At 39.1% G+C, this 12,652-nt stretch overlaps 1 protein-coding gene across 2 annotated transcripts in view; it reads right to left on the bottom strand.

Annotated features, from left to right (window-relative positions):
* mpp2b (membrane palmitoylated protein 2b) overlaps positions 1-12,652 on the bottom strand; it is a 42,738-nt gene that overhangs the window by 19,364 nt on the left and 10,722 nt on the right. Inside the window, exons 1-2 of one of the 2 annotated variants that reach the window (XM_042397561.1) lie at positions 12,111-12,187; positions 9,111-9,571 (exon numbers count right to left, since the gene is read on the bottom strand). In XM_042397561.1, the coding sequence (XP_042253495.1) occupies positions 9,111-9,201 (91 nt within the window). In that variant the 5' untranslated portion in view covers positions 9,202-9,571; positions 12,111-12,187. Of the gene's footprint in view, positions 1-9,110; positions 9,572-12,110; positions 12,191-12,652 lie in introns of those variants that run through there. The other variant, XM_042397562.1, reaches the window with a different exon arrangement.

Below are 12,652 nucleotides of genomic sequence, written 5' to 3'. Positions count from 1 at the left end.
AACTGCTAAGCCATACACATCACTCAATATGACGACCAATCAATAAGTAAATGCAAGGTGATGTCAACAATTTGATGAAGGTCAGGGAAGGTTCACTCTAATTTCAAAGCATCTTTACTGACTTGGAATATAACACATTAAGGTACCAAACACACTGACATCACCTACCAGCAGGCGTTAATCACAGCAGACATGACTGTCAGAAGAGTGGGCATTTGTATTCACAGGGAACATTTGTTTGCTGCAATTTACTAAACACACACTGACGTCTTTGATTTCTAGGCTAAAAATATAACTGTGGCTTGTAATTCTCATAGAGGAGGTACATTGGTGGTCCACCACAGTCCTTGCACAACACACTACATAGGTCTTATGCCCTAATAAGGGAATAGTGCACTAAGAGGTGATTGGTTCAATTAGAGGGCTGATAATTAGTTTGGCATTAGAAGATTGTGTCCCTATTGTATTCTGTAGTCTAATTCAACCATGTAGCACCTTTACAACTGAAAATGACAGGATGAAGTACACTTAGGATACCCAGTATGCATACTAAAATATTGTCCCACAATGGACTATTTTCATTATTGATTGAAATGTTGGTTACTCTACCTACTAATCGTTTGGGCTATATAATGTTTCCTGAGCCCCGCTGGCATCTTTAGGTTACATTTTCTGTCAAACAAAGTGTCCACAACACAAATATATACAGGCTACAATGATATACAACAAAAAAAAGTAGCAAACCCTCACTTACAAAATATAAATATATGGACTTGTGCTTGATAAATTAAATGATTATGAAATTATCAAAATAGTTTTAGTCCTAGGTGCTACTCACAGCTATGTACACTCACAGCTTTGTGAATCTTGCACAGTTCAATTGTTTCCCATCAGCACCCGTCTTGTATTATTTCATGGAGTTTTAAAATTGGCAAAATACCAACTAGCAAACAAGCACGCTGAGATTGATGGTCGAGTCCAGGTACATTGATACAGATAACCCTGCATTTTAAACGTATAAATAGCATCAACACCAATAGTGACCGATAAACCACCAACAAACAGTAAATAAAGTCTTGACGTATTTACTACCTGGGATCATAAATAAGTCTCTTTAACACAAAGGACAATGGTCCTATTGGGTCGTTTTATTCACAGATGCACAGCTTGAAGGTGCTCTACTGACAATGAACAACCACATTTATTTCTGGACTCAAAAACTAACAAGTCAAAAAAAAAAAGTCAGATCCCCCTGAAATCATGCTTTTTATCACCAAACTCACTGTTTATGTTTAAATGATATTCTGCAGAATGGAAGTCTATTTTTGTAATTACGGTGCTTAAAGAGGAGTGATGAGGTAATAGATATTTTGAGAACTACTTTTGGTCTGTACCTCTTTGCTGTTTGGAAGTATTTTACATACATTTACTGTTTATCCATTATGTATGCATAAATGAAGACAAACAACAAACATGTTTTGTATTACATGTTGGTCAGGTTGTCAAACACGTAGAATAAGAAAACTATTATTATCTTGGCTTTCATTCAGGAAATCGATTAAAAGATGGAAAGCCATGGAGGCAACGAGGGCAGAAGATGACAGCCTTGATGATTACGCAGTCCATCCGCCCTCTCTCTGAATAATTTGATAAGTAAATTAAATAAATAATAACATGAGTCTTCTGCAGTGAAGTCTTGTTTTTCTTCTATTTTCCCTCTAACACGAGCTCTGCTCCAGCAGGAGAGTTGCCAGATTTGCGCCTGGCAGAGAATATCAGACCAGCAGGCTCAGCTTACAGGTCCTGCATAATTCTCTTTAATCACCACAACTGTACGCCGGTGTTGTTGTCACATCGGCATTTTTCACAATGTCAGCTCATCTCTGCTCTGCCTAGACATGTGTAGAGTTGGATTTTTTTAATTTATTTTTTTTGTCACTTTCCACCGCTTTTTTGGGATTTGTATTTAACTTTCTCTCATATTCTTATACTGTCATTTACATGTGTCATCACATATATGATTGTTTTGCTTTCTCCTTTCACTCAAGCCCCTATCAGACCTAACAATCCTGATAAAATTGACAGCTGATTCTTCACAGTGCATCAAGGATGTTGAACAAAAACATCAAGGGAAAGAAATGGCCCCAACTTGTGTGTAGATATTCTGTGATATTGTCATTGCTTGGAGTCACAGAGGAATCATGAGGTGTGAAAAGGACTGGAGAATAATACCCATTTTTCCGATGCTGGGTATGCTTGGGGTCGTTCTATTATTCATAGAAATGATTAAAAATCCAACTTGCCCTCCTTCTCACATCTTGCTGCCTCTCTTCTCTGTATATTATAGGGTTGCTTACCTCATTTTCTCTGACATGTATCAAAACAAAGACAACAGAAGATCAGCCTTTCAGGTCAAAAGTTCACACAAGGAGAAGTCTGAATGTCAGACTACGGTATCATGTTTATTTCCTTTTTTTTCTGAACTCAGATTACTTTTGAAAATAACTTTCTCTTTAGAATTCAGCTGGAGTGTTTCATCTTTGTATATCGCTTCTGTCAAACCTATCCTCCCTTGTATAAACCTGCATAAGCTTCCAATAAAACTGCACTGCAAGGACCAAACTGCATTTTTTTTTATCACTAACAGTATTTATCTTTCTTCTGCTCATGTCTCATATCAGCTCCAAAGTTGCATGTAGACATTTACGTAATGACATACTCAGGTTTTCATCCTCTGAGCCTTTACGCGTGAAAACTCAGGCAAAAGTAATTTTTCGCTTCAGTGAATCTAAATTCCCTATACTACACACTGTAACTTGATACCAGTAGAGAACTCCATTTAGTAGTTGAGGTCTTAAGAGCACAATGACGGACTCAGTTGTGCAAAAGGACTGAACTAACTACATGTACGTCATGTGCTCTACAGAACCTGCTCTTCCAGGAAAATGTTGCAAAGTTTAAAGCTCTTTTCATGCTTTTCCAGTATTTCACTATTGAGCTTCAACTTGAGGGGGAAATAAATAATCATAATAAAAATAAAAAGTCCCCAAGAGATGCTGCATGCCAATAAGCAAGGTAATGATTCATTTGGCCTTATTACAGCTTTAGAGCAAACCTTCAGGTGAGAAGCTACTTAGTAACCATTGTATCATTCAGCTAAAATTTACAATAACATGCTGTGGTGGCCTGCTGCATGACTTCTCACAAAAGATCACCAGCTTCCTTGCCATGGTGACAGCAGAGGACATGTAATCACAAGGAAACCAAATTAAAGGTGCTTTTGTCTCTTAAAGTCTCATCTGAGCGAGAGCTCACCTCCAAGGAGAGTAACAATTAAACTCAATGTCACGGAGGCAGCCAAACAATCTGGGCTGTTATTGTTTGTGGTTAGAGCACAGCAGGGGAACATGAACCTCTTACCCAGCACTTAGTGAAGGTTGTTCTGTTGCTATGGAGTGACGGTTAGGGAAACAGAGGGAGGATGGTGAGGGGGTGCTGAGGGAGGGTGGAACATGGAGGAAGAGATGTGAGAGATACTGTTGTGTTGGTGTTTCTCTTGGGGTCTTGGCCACAGTGGAGTAGAGTGTGCAGCTGACTTCTTTCTACTCTCTGTTTCTGGCTATCAAAATAAAATGTGGTATGCTGACATTGTCTTAATGCAAATATGGAAGAATCTTGGTATGTGAAAAAGGCACAGTTATAGGTTCAGTACTGGGTGCACTTGCAGTATGGGTGTAGTGGCCAGGATAGCTGATTAAGATGATGTGACCTTCACCTGCAACAACATTGGCTCAATTAATAAAATAATGCCAAAATTCTCACTTCCGTGAGTTAACTTCTACATTTAATTTAACTGTGTCTAATTATCTTATGTCTTAGTGATCATAGAATACCCCTTGATGCTTATTAAAAAGCATTAATATTAAGGCTTTGCAATGATTCTTGAGCAGAAAGTGCTTAATGTCAATGCTTTATATACATTGCAAATCATTAATGTTTTGTCTACATTAAACAGCAGATTCTGAAAGTCTGTAGGACTTTGTGCACAGGACAAGAATAGCACGTCTACCATGTTGTACAGTGGTTGTACACCCTAACTTTTGATAGAACATGAATGCAATAACACCATATTAGTTTGTGTGTCAGAAAAACAAATTAATAGTAGTATTCATAATAATAATAAAACTTCTAAAAAATGATACTTTGGCTCCTTAAAAAGTTCCACATATGTGTTATCTTGTCTCTACTACAAATATATTTCAATCTGGAAAATAGTCAAATAATTCACTGTGTAGCCAGAATTATTCTTTAAAAAGGACAGTGAAATTCAGTCACTACAAAGACCTTGTGGTGATTAATCAGGGTACTTCCAATGGATAAGGTCAAAATAATGTTTTTAATGTGCAGAGCAACTCCTCAGTAGTAACACCTGCATTGTGAAAACACAGGGAGATTTCTCTGTCTGTGTTTTCTCCTCAGAAGCTCATTAATTCTCTCTTTGTTTCCTGGAAACACTGTTGCAGCGTTATTTTTCTGTCACTCTATTAAAATGACAGACAAGAGCATGTTCAGGATGACACTGAAACTATTTCCAATTGGAAAATACACCTATATGTAATAACATATTCATGCGCCTTGACAGATATTATTAAATACTTTAAGGTCGCTCCTAGATTTGATTTTGTTCCCTTCTCTGAGGAAAAATATAATTATTATCAATCCCTTAGGTAGTGCAAGATGAATGTCTAAGACAGTGGGGGAGAATTACATTGGACTGAAGTACCAGAACTGATTAATCATTTATGACTGAAGTATAAAATTAATTCATCCTCATGCTATGTACTTGATTTTTTCCATCTTGATGCCCTTGCAGAGTGCAATCAGTCTGACGCACTTTTTTCTCTAATTCAGACAACACTGAGCATACAGAGTACAACTATTACAGCTAAAATGTGAAAACTGTTCTGGTGAACATGTGATCAACTGGAGGATAATTAAGTTAACATCCTCCTCATGGAGCGTCACTGAAAAGTTGTGTGAAGCATGTGTGGGCACATCAATTGTTTCATGTACTTGTGTGGTCAGTGTGTGTATTCAACTTGTATAGGCTTGCCATAAAATCTGGTTAGCATAATTAGAATTGTTGAATTAGTCTGAATCATCTAAAATCGCAGTTGCTGACAAATGTAAGTATTTAATGTGGTTTCTGTAGTAGGACTTGAGAGTCTTAATGTCAACTTACATTTGTCAGTTTTGGGAAACTGTCAATGTGATGTATGGGGGACCTTAAAGAGAGAATATATTTTTGAAAGATTGAATATCTGACATTACTCAGTCTGTTTGCTGCTTTTATGACTTCTTAACTTGTGCTACTGGTACACTATGTATACACTGTGTATGGTTGATATAATGTTAGCTAACGTTCATATAAATACTATTGTGTAACTCATTACTGAATCAGTTTGCTGACTTTATGATTATTTTCTGCTTGTGCTATGTTTACACTATATTTTAGCCCCCCACAGGTGTTTTCACTTGTGGCTGATTAGGCCTCTGCTCAGGCTGGGTGGAGCTACATTTGCTGGGAAATACATGATGTCACCAAACTCTTTGTAATGATAAGAATGATAAAGGTGTCATTTTCCCCACACTAATAGGTGCAACACAACTAGCAGGAGAGTGCGATATCAATCAAATATGGGAGACTTGCCAGACCGCTACGACCTGCAAGGCAAGAGTTATGTGACTGATGGAGGCAGCTGAAGGTGCTAGTAGACTACATGTTAGTAGGCTTCCAGCTAGTTTGCCTACTTGTACTGTAGAAGAAGGTAAACAGTGAAGAAGTGCAAATTGTCCTTGAAAAATTCCATACATGAAAGGGAAAATGTAGTAAAGCTTGTTAATCAACCCATCATCTCCTCTTATTCTTTCACCTTTTTTTAATTTTTACAAATTGTATTTTGAACTACGCAAAATGTTCAAATGTAAAAACGATTATAAGATAAACAAACTGAAGGCTTTTCATGTAAGCAAAACACCCTCCCTCCAAAATATGACATTGCGTCCATTATGAATATTCATGTAAACATCTAGTTAATCCAACTTTGAGAATTACATTAAGGATCCTTTTGATATAAATGACTTTCTAATATGTTACAGGTCTGTTATCACAGAATTTTCCCTCAGATTCTTGTCAATCAGTCTGTCACCTGAAATACTTTCACCAGCTCTGTTCAGAGTGTCTGACTGGAGAAATACAGATAATGAAGAGAAACCAGCACGATGCTATTGTGCATCGTGCTGGTTTCTCTACTAACATAATTTTCAGTGATCCATTCTTACAAAATATATCCATTGTGACACATTTTCAAAATAAAAACTCAGAAAACAACATTGTCAAACTGGCCTACAAGATAACATTACAATAATAGCTCACATAGCTAACATCCATCAGTCGGCCGTAAACATGTTTGCAGATTTGCTTGCTAGCGATAGTTCTAGCTCACGTGACCAGTGCCTTGCAGGTAAAATTCTCCCTGTCATACACAATGGATACACGCCCGCACAGTCCTGAGAGGACATCTAATCAGCCAAAATAATTGAAATCACCTGTGTGGGCGGACCTTGAGGGGCTTTAACTAATCCAGGAAATAGAGAAGAAACCTGAAATCCTGCACACCATCCTTCACTTGTATTAACTTAATTAGTTATTAGTTAGATCTTTGGTAGACTTTTATCATGAAAGTAAAATGCTTTACAGAATTTTTGGTCCTCTCATTACTTCATAGCACATTTGCACTTTTTTTAAGGTTTTCACTCATCCAAGATACTGAAATAAGCCTATGTAGTGGTCATGAAGTGGCACATTTTGCAAAAATAGTAGAGAGTCTTTTCGAATGAAAAGGCTGCATAGCCCACTATTGTGGCAGATAATGTTGTCAACTTAATAATTATTTTATTTGGTTGAGTTCATCATAAGTACTATGAAAAAAATCCATTACATTCTCCCTAACTTTGCAAAATTGTAACTGTTCTAACAACTGTGGCATGGTGCACGACTGTCCGATGAAAGGCATGATTTCTAGTGGAAACACTGTGACGCTGACCTCCTCTCTTTTGGATGGACAATCAGGAGGACAGGGCACTTTAAAGCTGCCATTTAAGCCACCCCATCGCCATGGTGATGCTTGCTCCAAGCTGGCATGATATGGATGCGGACTGGATCACCTTATTAGCTGGCTGAAGGTCACCATTAGAGATAACACTTGTGATATTTGTTGACATTTTGCAAATGGACAGCAGCTCCCATTACACCATCCCATGGCCACAGAAAGTCTGGGTGGGAGATCATTTCATGTCAAGTTTTGGGCAACTAACACGACAAAGTTTAATGACTGAGGGGGCTGTTAGGAGGCAAACATTTGGACTTTGACTGTACATCTATTTCCATGCAGCAGTTAATGAAAGAGCAAACAGAGATTGTCAGGCTTTGATATGGATGAAATAATTGCCAGTGTCACTACATTACCGAAATACTCACAGTCAGAACAGAATTAAATTGTCGGTTAAGTTCGATGGGGAAAGTATTGTGTGTGTGTGTGTGTGTGTGTGTGTGTGTGTGTGGACCTCATGTATTCCTCATGTTTTGGGGACATAAATCTGTTTACACAGTCATGTTGTGGGGACTCGCCTCCCTTATGAGGACAAAAAGCAAGTCCCCTTAACATAAATCATTAATATTAGGGTGAATACTTGGTTTAAAGCTAAGGTAAGTTTAGGGTTATGTTAAGGTTAGGGTAAGTCTCCAGGAAATGAATTTAAGTCAAGGTAATGTCCTCTGAAGTGATGGAAACATGACCATGTGTGTGTGTGTGTGTGTGTGTGTGTGTGTGTGTGTGAGAGAGAGAGAGCCAGAGAGTTATTTGAAGGTTGCAAGTCTGACACTTTCAAGCGTGCTGTCTCTGATCAGAACACTGTTGCATATGAATGACCCCCTACTTACTCACCATGAATGTACAATGCATTAGAGGTCTCTCTCTCTGTCTCTCTCTCTGTCACACACACACACACACACACACTGAACTGATAGACAGGATGCGAATGCTTTGATAGAAAATGTGATTCATTATGGCTGTCACTGCTGTCTTGTCAAGCTACATTACAGAGCAGAGGATATCTTGCAATATGGTATACTGTGTGACATGCAATAGACTTGGCAATGATGTAATGACACTTCTAACCTCCACTGATTCAACATGACACCTATCAAACAGTTGCTTTAATTCTTAGCCCCTCACCCTCCATCCAAAAGTATGTTTATATCTGCCTTTAACTAGACAGGCAACCCATGCATGCGTCACTCATGAAAAATGATGTAAGCAAATAACAGTACATAAATAGATATGGACACACAGTCAGAGCATATTACTGTGTAGTATGCAACACCATGCATTATTAATGAACTCCATCAATTATGAATAGGATGTATGGTACTTCCCACTCCGTGCTGTGTGAGAAAACATTATCTGTGCATTATCATTCAATACAACAAATACGTACTTCTCTTGTAATGACTTCATAACTTTTTTCTTTCTTTAGTTATCTCAAAGTACATTCGTCTGTCTCTCAGACTCTATTGCTCTCAGTTTGACAATCAAGCTTCTTGTTGTATATTAAATATGGCATGTTTTCACTCTGAGTATGATGTCTTCTAGTGAATATTTAGAAGCATCTTGCTGTCTTTTAATGCCTCCCTTCCCGTCTTTGTAGTGTGCTGCCACGGATTCCTGTACATCACATGCTGCCCTGGGTCTTAATCTGTCTCTGCTCATCTTCATCACACTCTGGAGGTTTGAACCAGCACATCAGGAGCAGGTGCAATGCGAATCTCAAATACCAACCAGCCTTCAACTGCCAGCATATACATAAGCATATTGTCAACTGCTTAGTTGCATTTTAACCTTACCTACAGAATCTGCAGAATTGCAGAATTGGTTATTGCATATAATTTTACAAATCAGTGACATAACACATGGCCAGAGAACTCATCTGTTTTTTAAACCATCCTGCATCCCATCAGACACCCAGCAGGCAGGGACCTGTGTTCTTACCTTCTCCCCCCAGCTTGATTTCCAGGCCCTCCAGGGAGTTGGCTGAGTCCCCATCCTCCAGGGAGAGCCTTCCAAACAGGCTGCCAGCCATGGTGAACAACACCTCACCACAGTGCACACACTCACAGCAACACACCCAATACTGTATCTGAGGCAGACTGAGAGATCTTCCTCCCTCTCTCCCTATCCGTCCCTGATTCTCTCCTCTTTCTGCCAAACAGCTCCTCGCTATTTCCTCCCTCTCCACCTGCTCTTGACGTAAATGTGTATAAGCTATGCCTGGCTGAGCGTCTTCTCCTCCGCATGAATGAATGGAGACGAGAGAGGTTTGTGTGTATGAGAAAAGGATGGGGGGGGGGGGGAGTGGGGAAGAAAGAGGGAGGGAAGTACGATGCTTTCTCTAGGAGGAGGAAGAGAAGGAGGCAGAATGATTTTCCTCCAGGCTTCCCCATGGTGGTTAACTGGGAGAAAAAGCAGCAGAAGGTTGGCTTGTGAGTAGGAGATTGATCAAGGAGGCGATGCATAGGGAGCAGGATTCATATATGAGTGATAACCTACCCTAGCTGACATCACAGACACAGTTACAAACACAACCAACCTTACAGATGCACAATAAGTAAAGGGTGCTTAATGGGAAATTTATATTTGTGCTCTCTGCTCATAAATCAAGGATTGTAATCCGAGTTCCTTTGTTGACAAGAGTTGAGAAATATCATATTGTTTTAACTAAAAGCTGACCCTTCTCTAACCCTTCTCCAAGCCTGCGCGGAAAACAGCCTTGCTCAAAATTTAAATTGAACAAAGACTGGAACTGGTTTAGAGAAACAATTTACTGTGTGTTACTAAAAATGCCAGTCATCCAGACTCAGCCCTAGTGTACAAATCAAGTCTGACTGACAGCCTATTACAAAAAAGAAACTCCACACATATTTTAACTCTCTGTGGACCTGCTTTTCTCCCTCTATCCAGCAGCTGACTGCTGCAATTTATTACCACATGATAAAATACTACAAAGCTTTGAATTCTAGATTTGGCCAAATGTTGACCAATATACTGTGACTCTTAAAGTGTGTAGAATTTAGTAGCATCTAGCAGAACGGGCTTAGCAGAAATGGAATATAATATTCAGAAGTATGTTTTAATTAGTGTATAATCACCTGAAAATAAGAATTGTTGTGTTTTTGTTACCTTAGAATGACCTCTTTATATCTACATAGGAAGCAGGTCCTCTTCCACAGTGTCGCCATGTTGCACTGCCATATTTCTACAGTAGCCCAGAATAGACAAACCAAACGCTGGCTCTAGAGTGGGCCTTTTGAGTTTCTTGCGAAATACGCGGCCCCCATAGGTTCTCCCACACACTTGGAGGGGGAGGGGGAGGGGAGGGCTATTCAATTGGTTGCATTCAGCAACCTCTCCACTAGATGCCACTAAATCCTAGACACTGGTCCTTTAATTTCTCAGACATCTGGCCGTTGCTTTTCAATCTGTTTTTCCCTAGATCAAGTGTCCTCAGCACTAAGGAGGAAATGAATGGAGGAACAGCTTTCTGCCAGTTTAGATTTTAAAGAGGGCACCTTTTGGTGCTCAAACTAGGAAATATATTTCCACAGTTATCACAGTTTTGACTTTCTGTGCCAAGGTAAACATTTGAAAATTCACTTTGACACCATCGACTTGGATTGCAGCAGTTCAACAGACACTTTTACACAAGGGTTTTAATATACTGATTAAATATCCATTGTTTTCACTATTTTATGCAATACTGTCATATACTTTAAGTCCGGGATCAGATTATCAGCCAGTTATGGCCTGTGATCCAGTGCAAGAAAGGGTGTATTGTCTGGAGCAGTTGCCATGTTTTCAGCAGTCAGAGTGAATTTGCCGCAGTCTGTTGTCACGAGCCAGATTGATTGCCTTTTCAGCACATTATTTTACTTTACTTTAGATTTAATCTTTAACAGAAGCCTCAAGGTGGTACTGAGCTGTCAGTTAAAATGAAAACTATCAATTTTAAGAAAATAGACAGTTGTAGCCCATTTCAAATGAACATCTCGATACTGTGAGTCAAAAAAGTACTTTTGCAGGTATTACGTTATAAACCAAAGTATTGGACACATTTTGACCTGATAATGGTGAACACCAAAGTAATTACAATTCATTCTGAGTTGGGTGTGAATATGTCTACAAAATGTCATGGGATCAGTCCAATAGTTGTTGAGACATTTCACTCAAGTGGTGTTACAGGAAAAGTCAGAGGACCACCAAACTCATTCACTCATTGTTGCACCATAGCGACATTTCACTAAAAAACAAAAATCAACTTGCTGGTGGCACTTAAGGAGAAGTCAGGGGATCACCACTATTACTACCATCGTCTGGAAAGCATGAATGTCTGTATAAAATTTCATGGCAATCCATTTGATAGTTGTTGAAATAAAGTGGTGGTCCCACTGCCATCCCTTGAGTCATGCCGCTGGCATGAGGAATCATGGACCATGTAAGACACTCCAAGGGTGATTGCAAATTACTTAACCCTCTGGGTTTCACATCCTATGATTTTAATCACCATTGATCAGTCATCAATCCATATTAAAGGACTCACTTTATGCCTCTAAAAGACAACGTTTATGTTTATGTGTGTGCAAGCATGAGCATGTACATGTGTGCGTTTGTACCACTGACCACTAGTGCAGGTTTGACATGCATGTGTGCACGAGTGGTGTGCTGCAAAGGGTACAAGAGCAAATCCTTCGAGGCATGACTGATCTAAGACTGGAGTTTTAGCGCTCCATTAGCCAGCTCATTAAGTCACATTAGAACTCAGGATATGAGATACATGTCCTGAGTGCTAGAATAACCACAAACCGTTCAGTATCTCCTCCCTCTCATCTCTCTTGATATCTCTCTCTCTCTTGCTGATACACACACACACACACACACACACACACTCACACACACACAGAGATACAATCGTTATAGCAAGACCAAGCCACTTACCAGAATCAGAGCTGGATGTTGCCACGGGCATTTTAAAAACTGGTTCCTCCCAGTATCGTCCGCAAAACTTGTTACGTCAACTGCAATGAAAGAGAGCACAAAGACAAAGAATGGAGAGTCATTGAAAACACTAAAGAAGTATTGATTTGGAATATGAATGCAAAATCCCTTACACTTGGTAGAATCAAAGCTGAAACAAGGGAAGGAGCATAACAGAAAATAAATGCAGAGGGGAGAGGGAATACTTCCAGTCTGGAGACAATTAAAGTACACCATACAATGAAATATTGTCAAAACACAAGACACAGTTGAATGAAGGTGTCTTGGATGCACATTCAGGGCACTAATATACTAGTTGACTCTTGCATGTGCAAAGAGTAAACAGACCAAATATTTAATTAGGATGCCTTGTTACTACCTGGTGTTCATTATATTAACTTTTTTTATTCACACAAAGGATGACAGACATGATTGGTTTATTGATCAATGTTGTACATATAAAGAACAGAAAGTGAAATTTTTGCACATGTTACAGCTTGTGT

This window comes from Thunnus maccoyii, chromosome 20, assembly GCF_910596095.1.
Source record: "Thunnus maccoyii chromosome 20, fThuMac1.1, whole genome shotgun sequence".
Taxonomy (NCBI): domain Eukaryota; kingdom Metazoa; phylum Chordata; class Actinopteri; order Scombriformes; family Scombridae; genus Thunnus; species Thunnus maccoyii.
The sequence above is the reverse complement of the archived record's forward strand: the minus strand, read 5'-3'. Positions and strand labels throughout refer to the sequence as shown.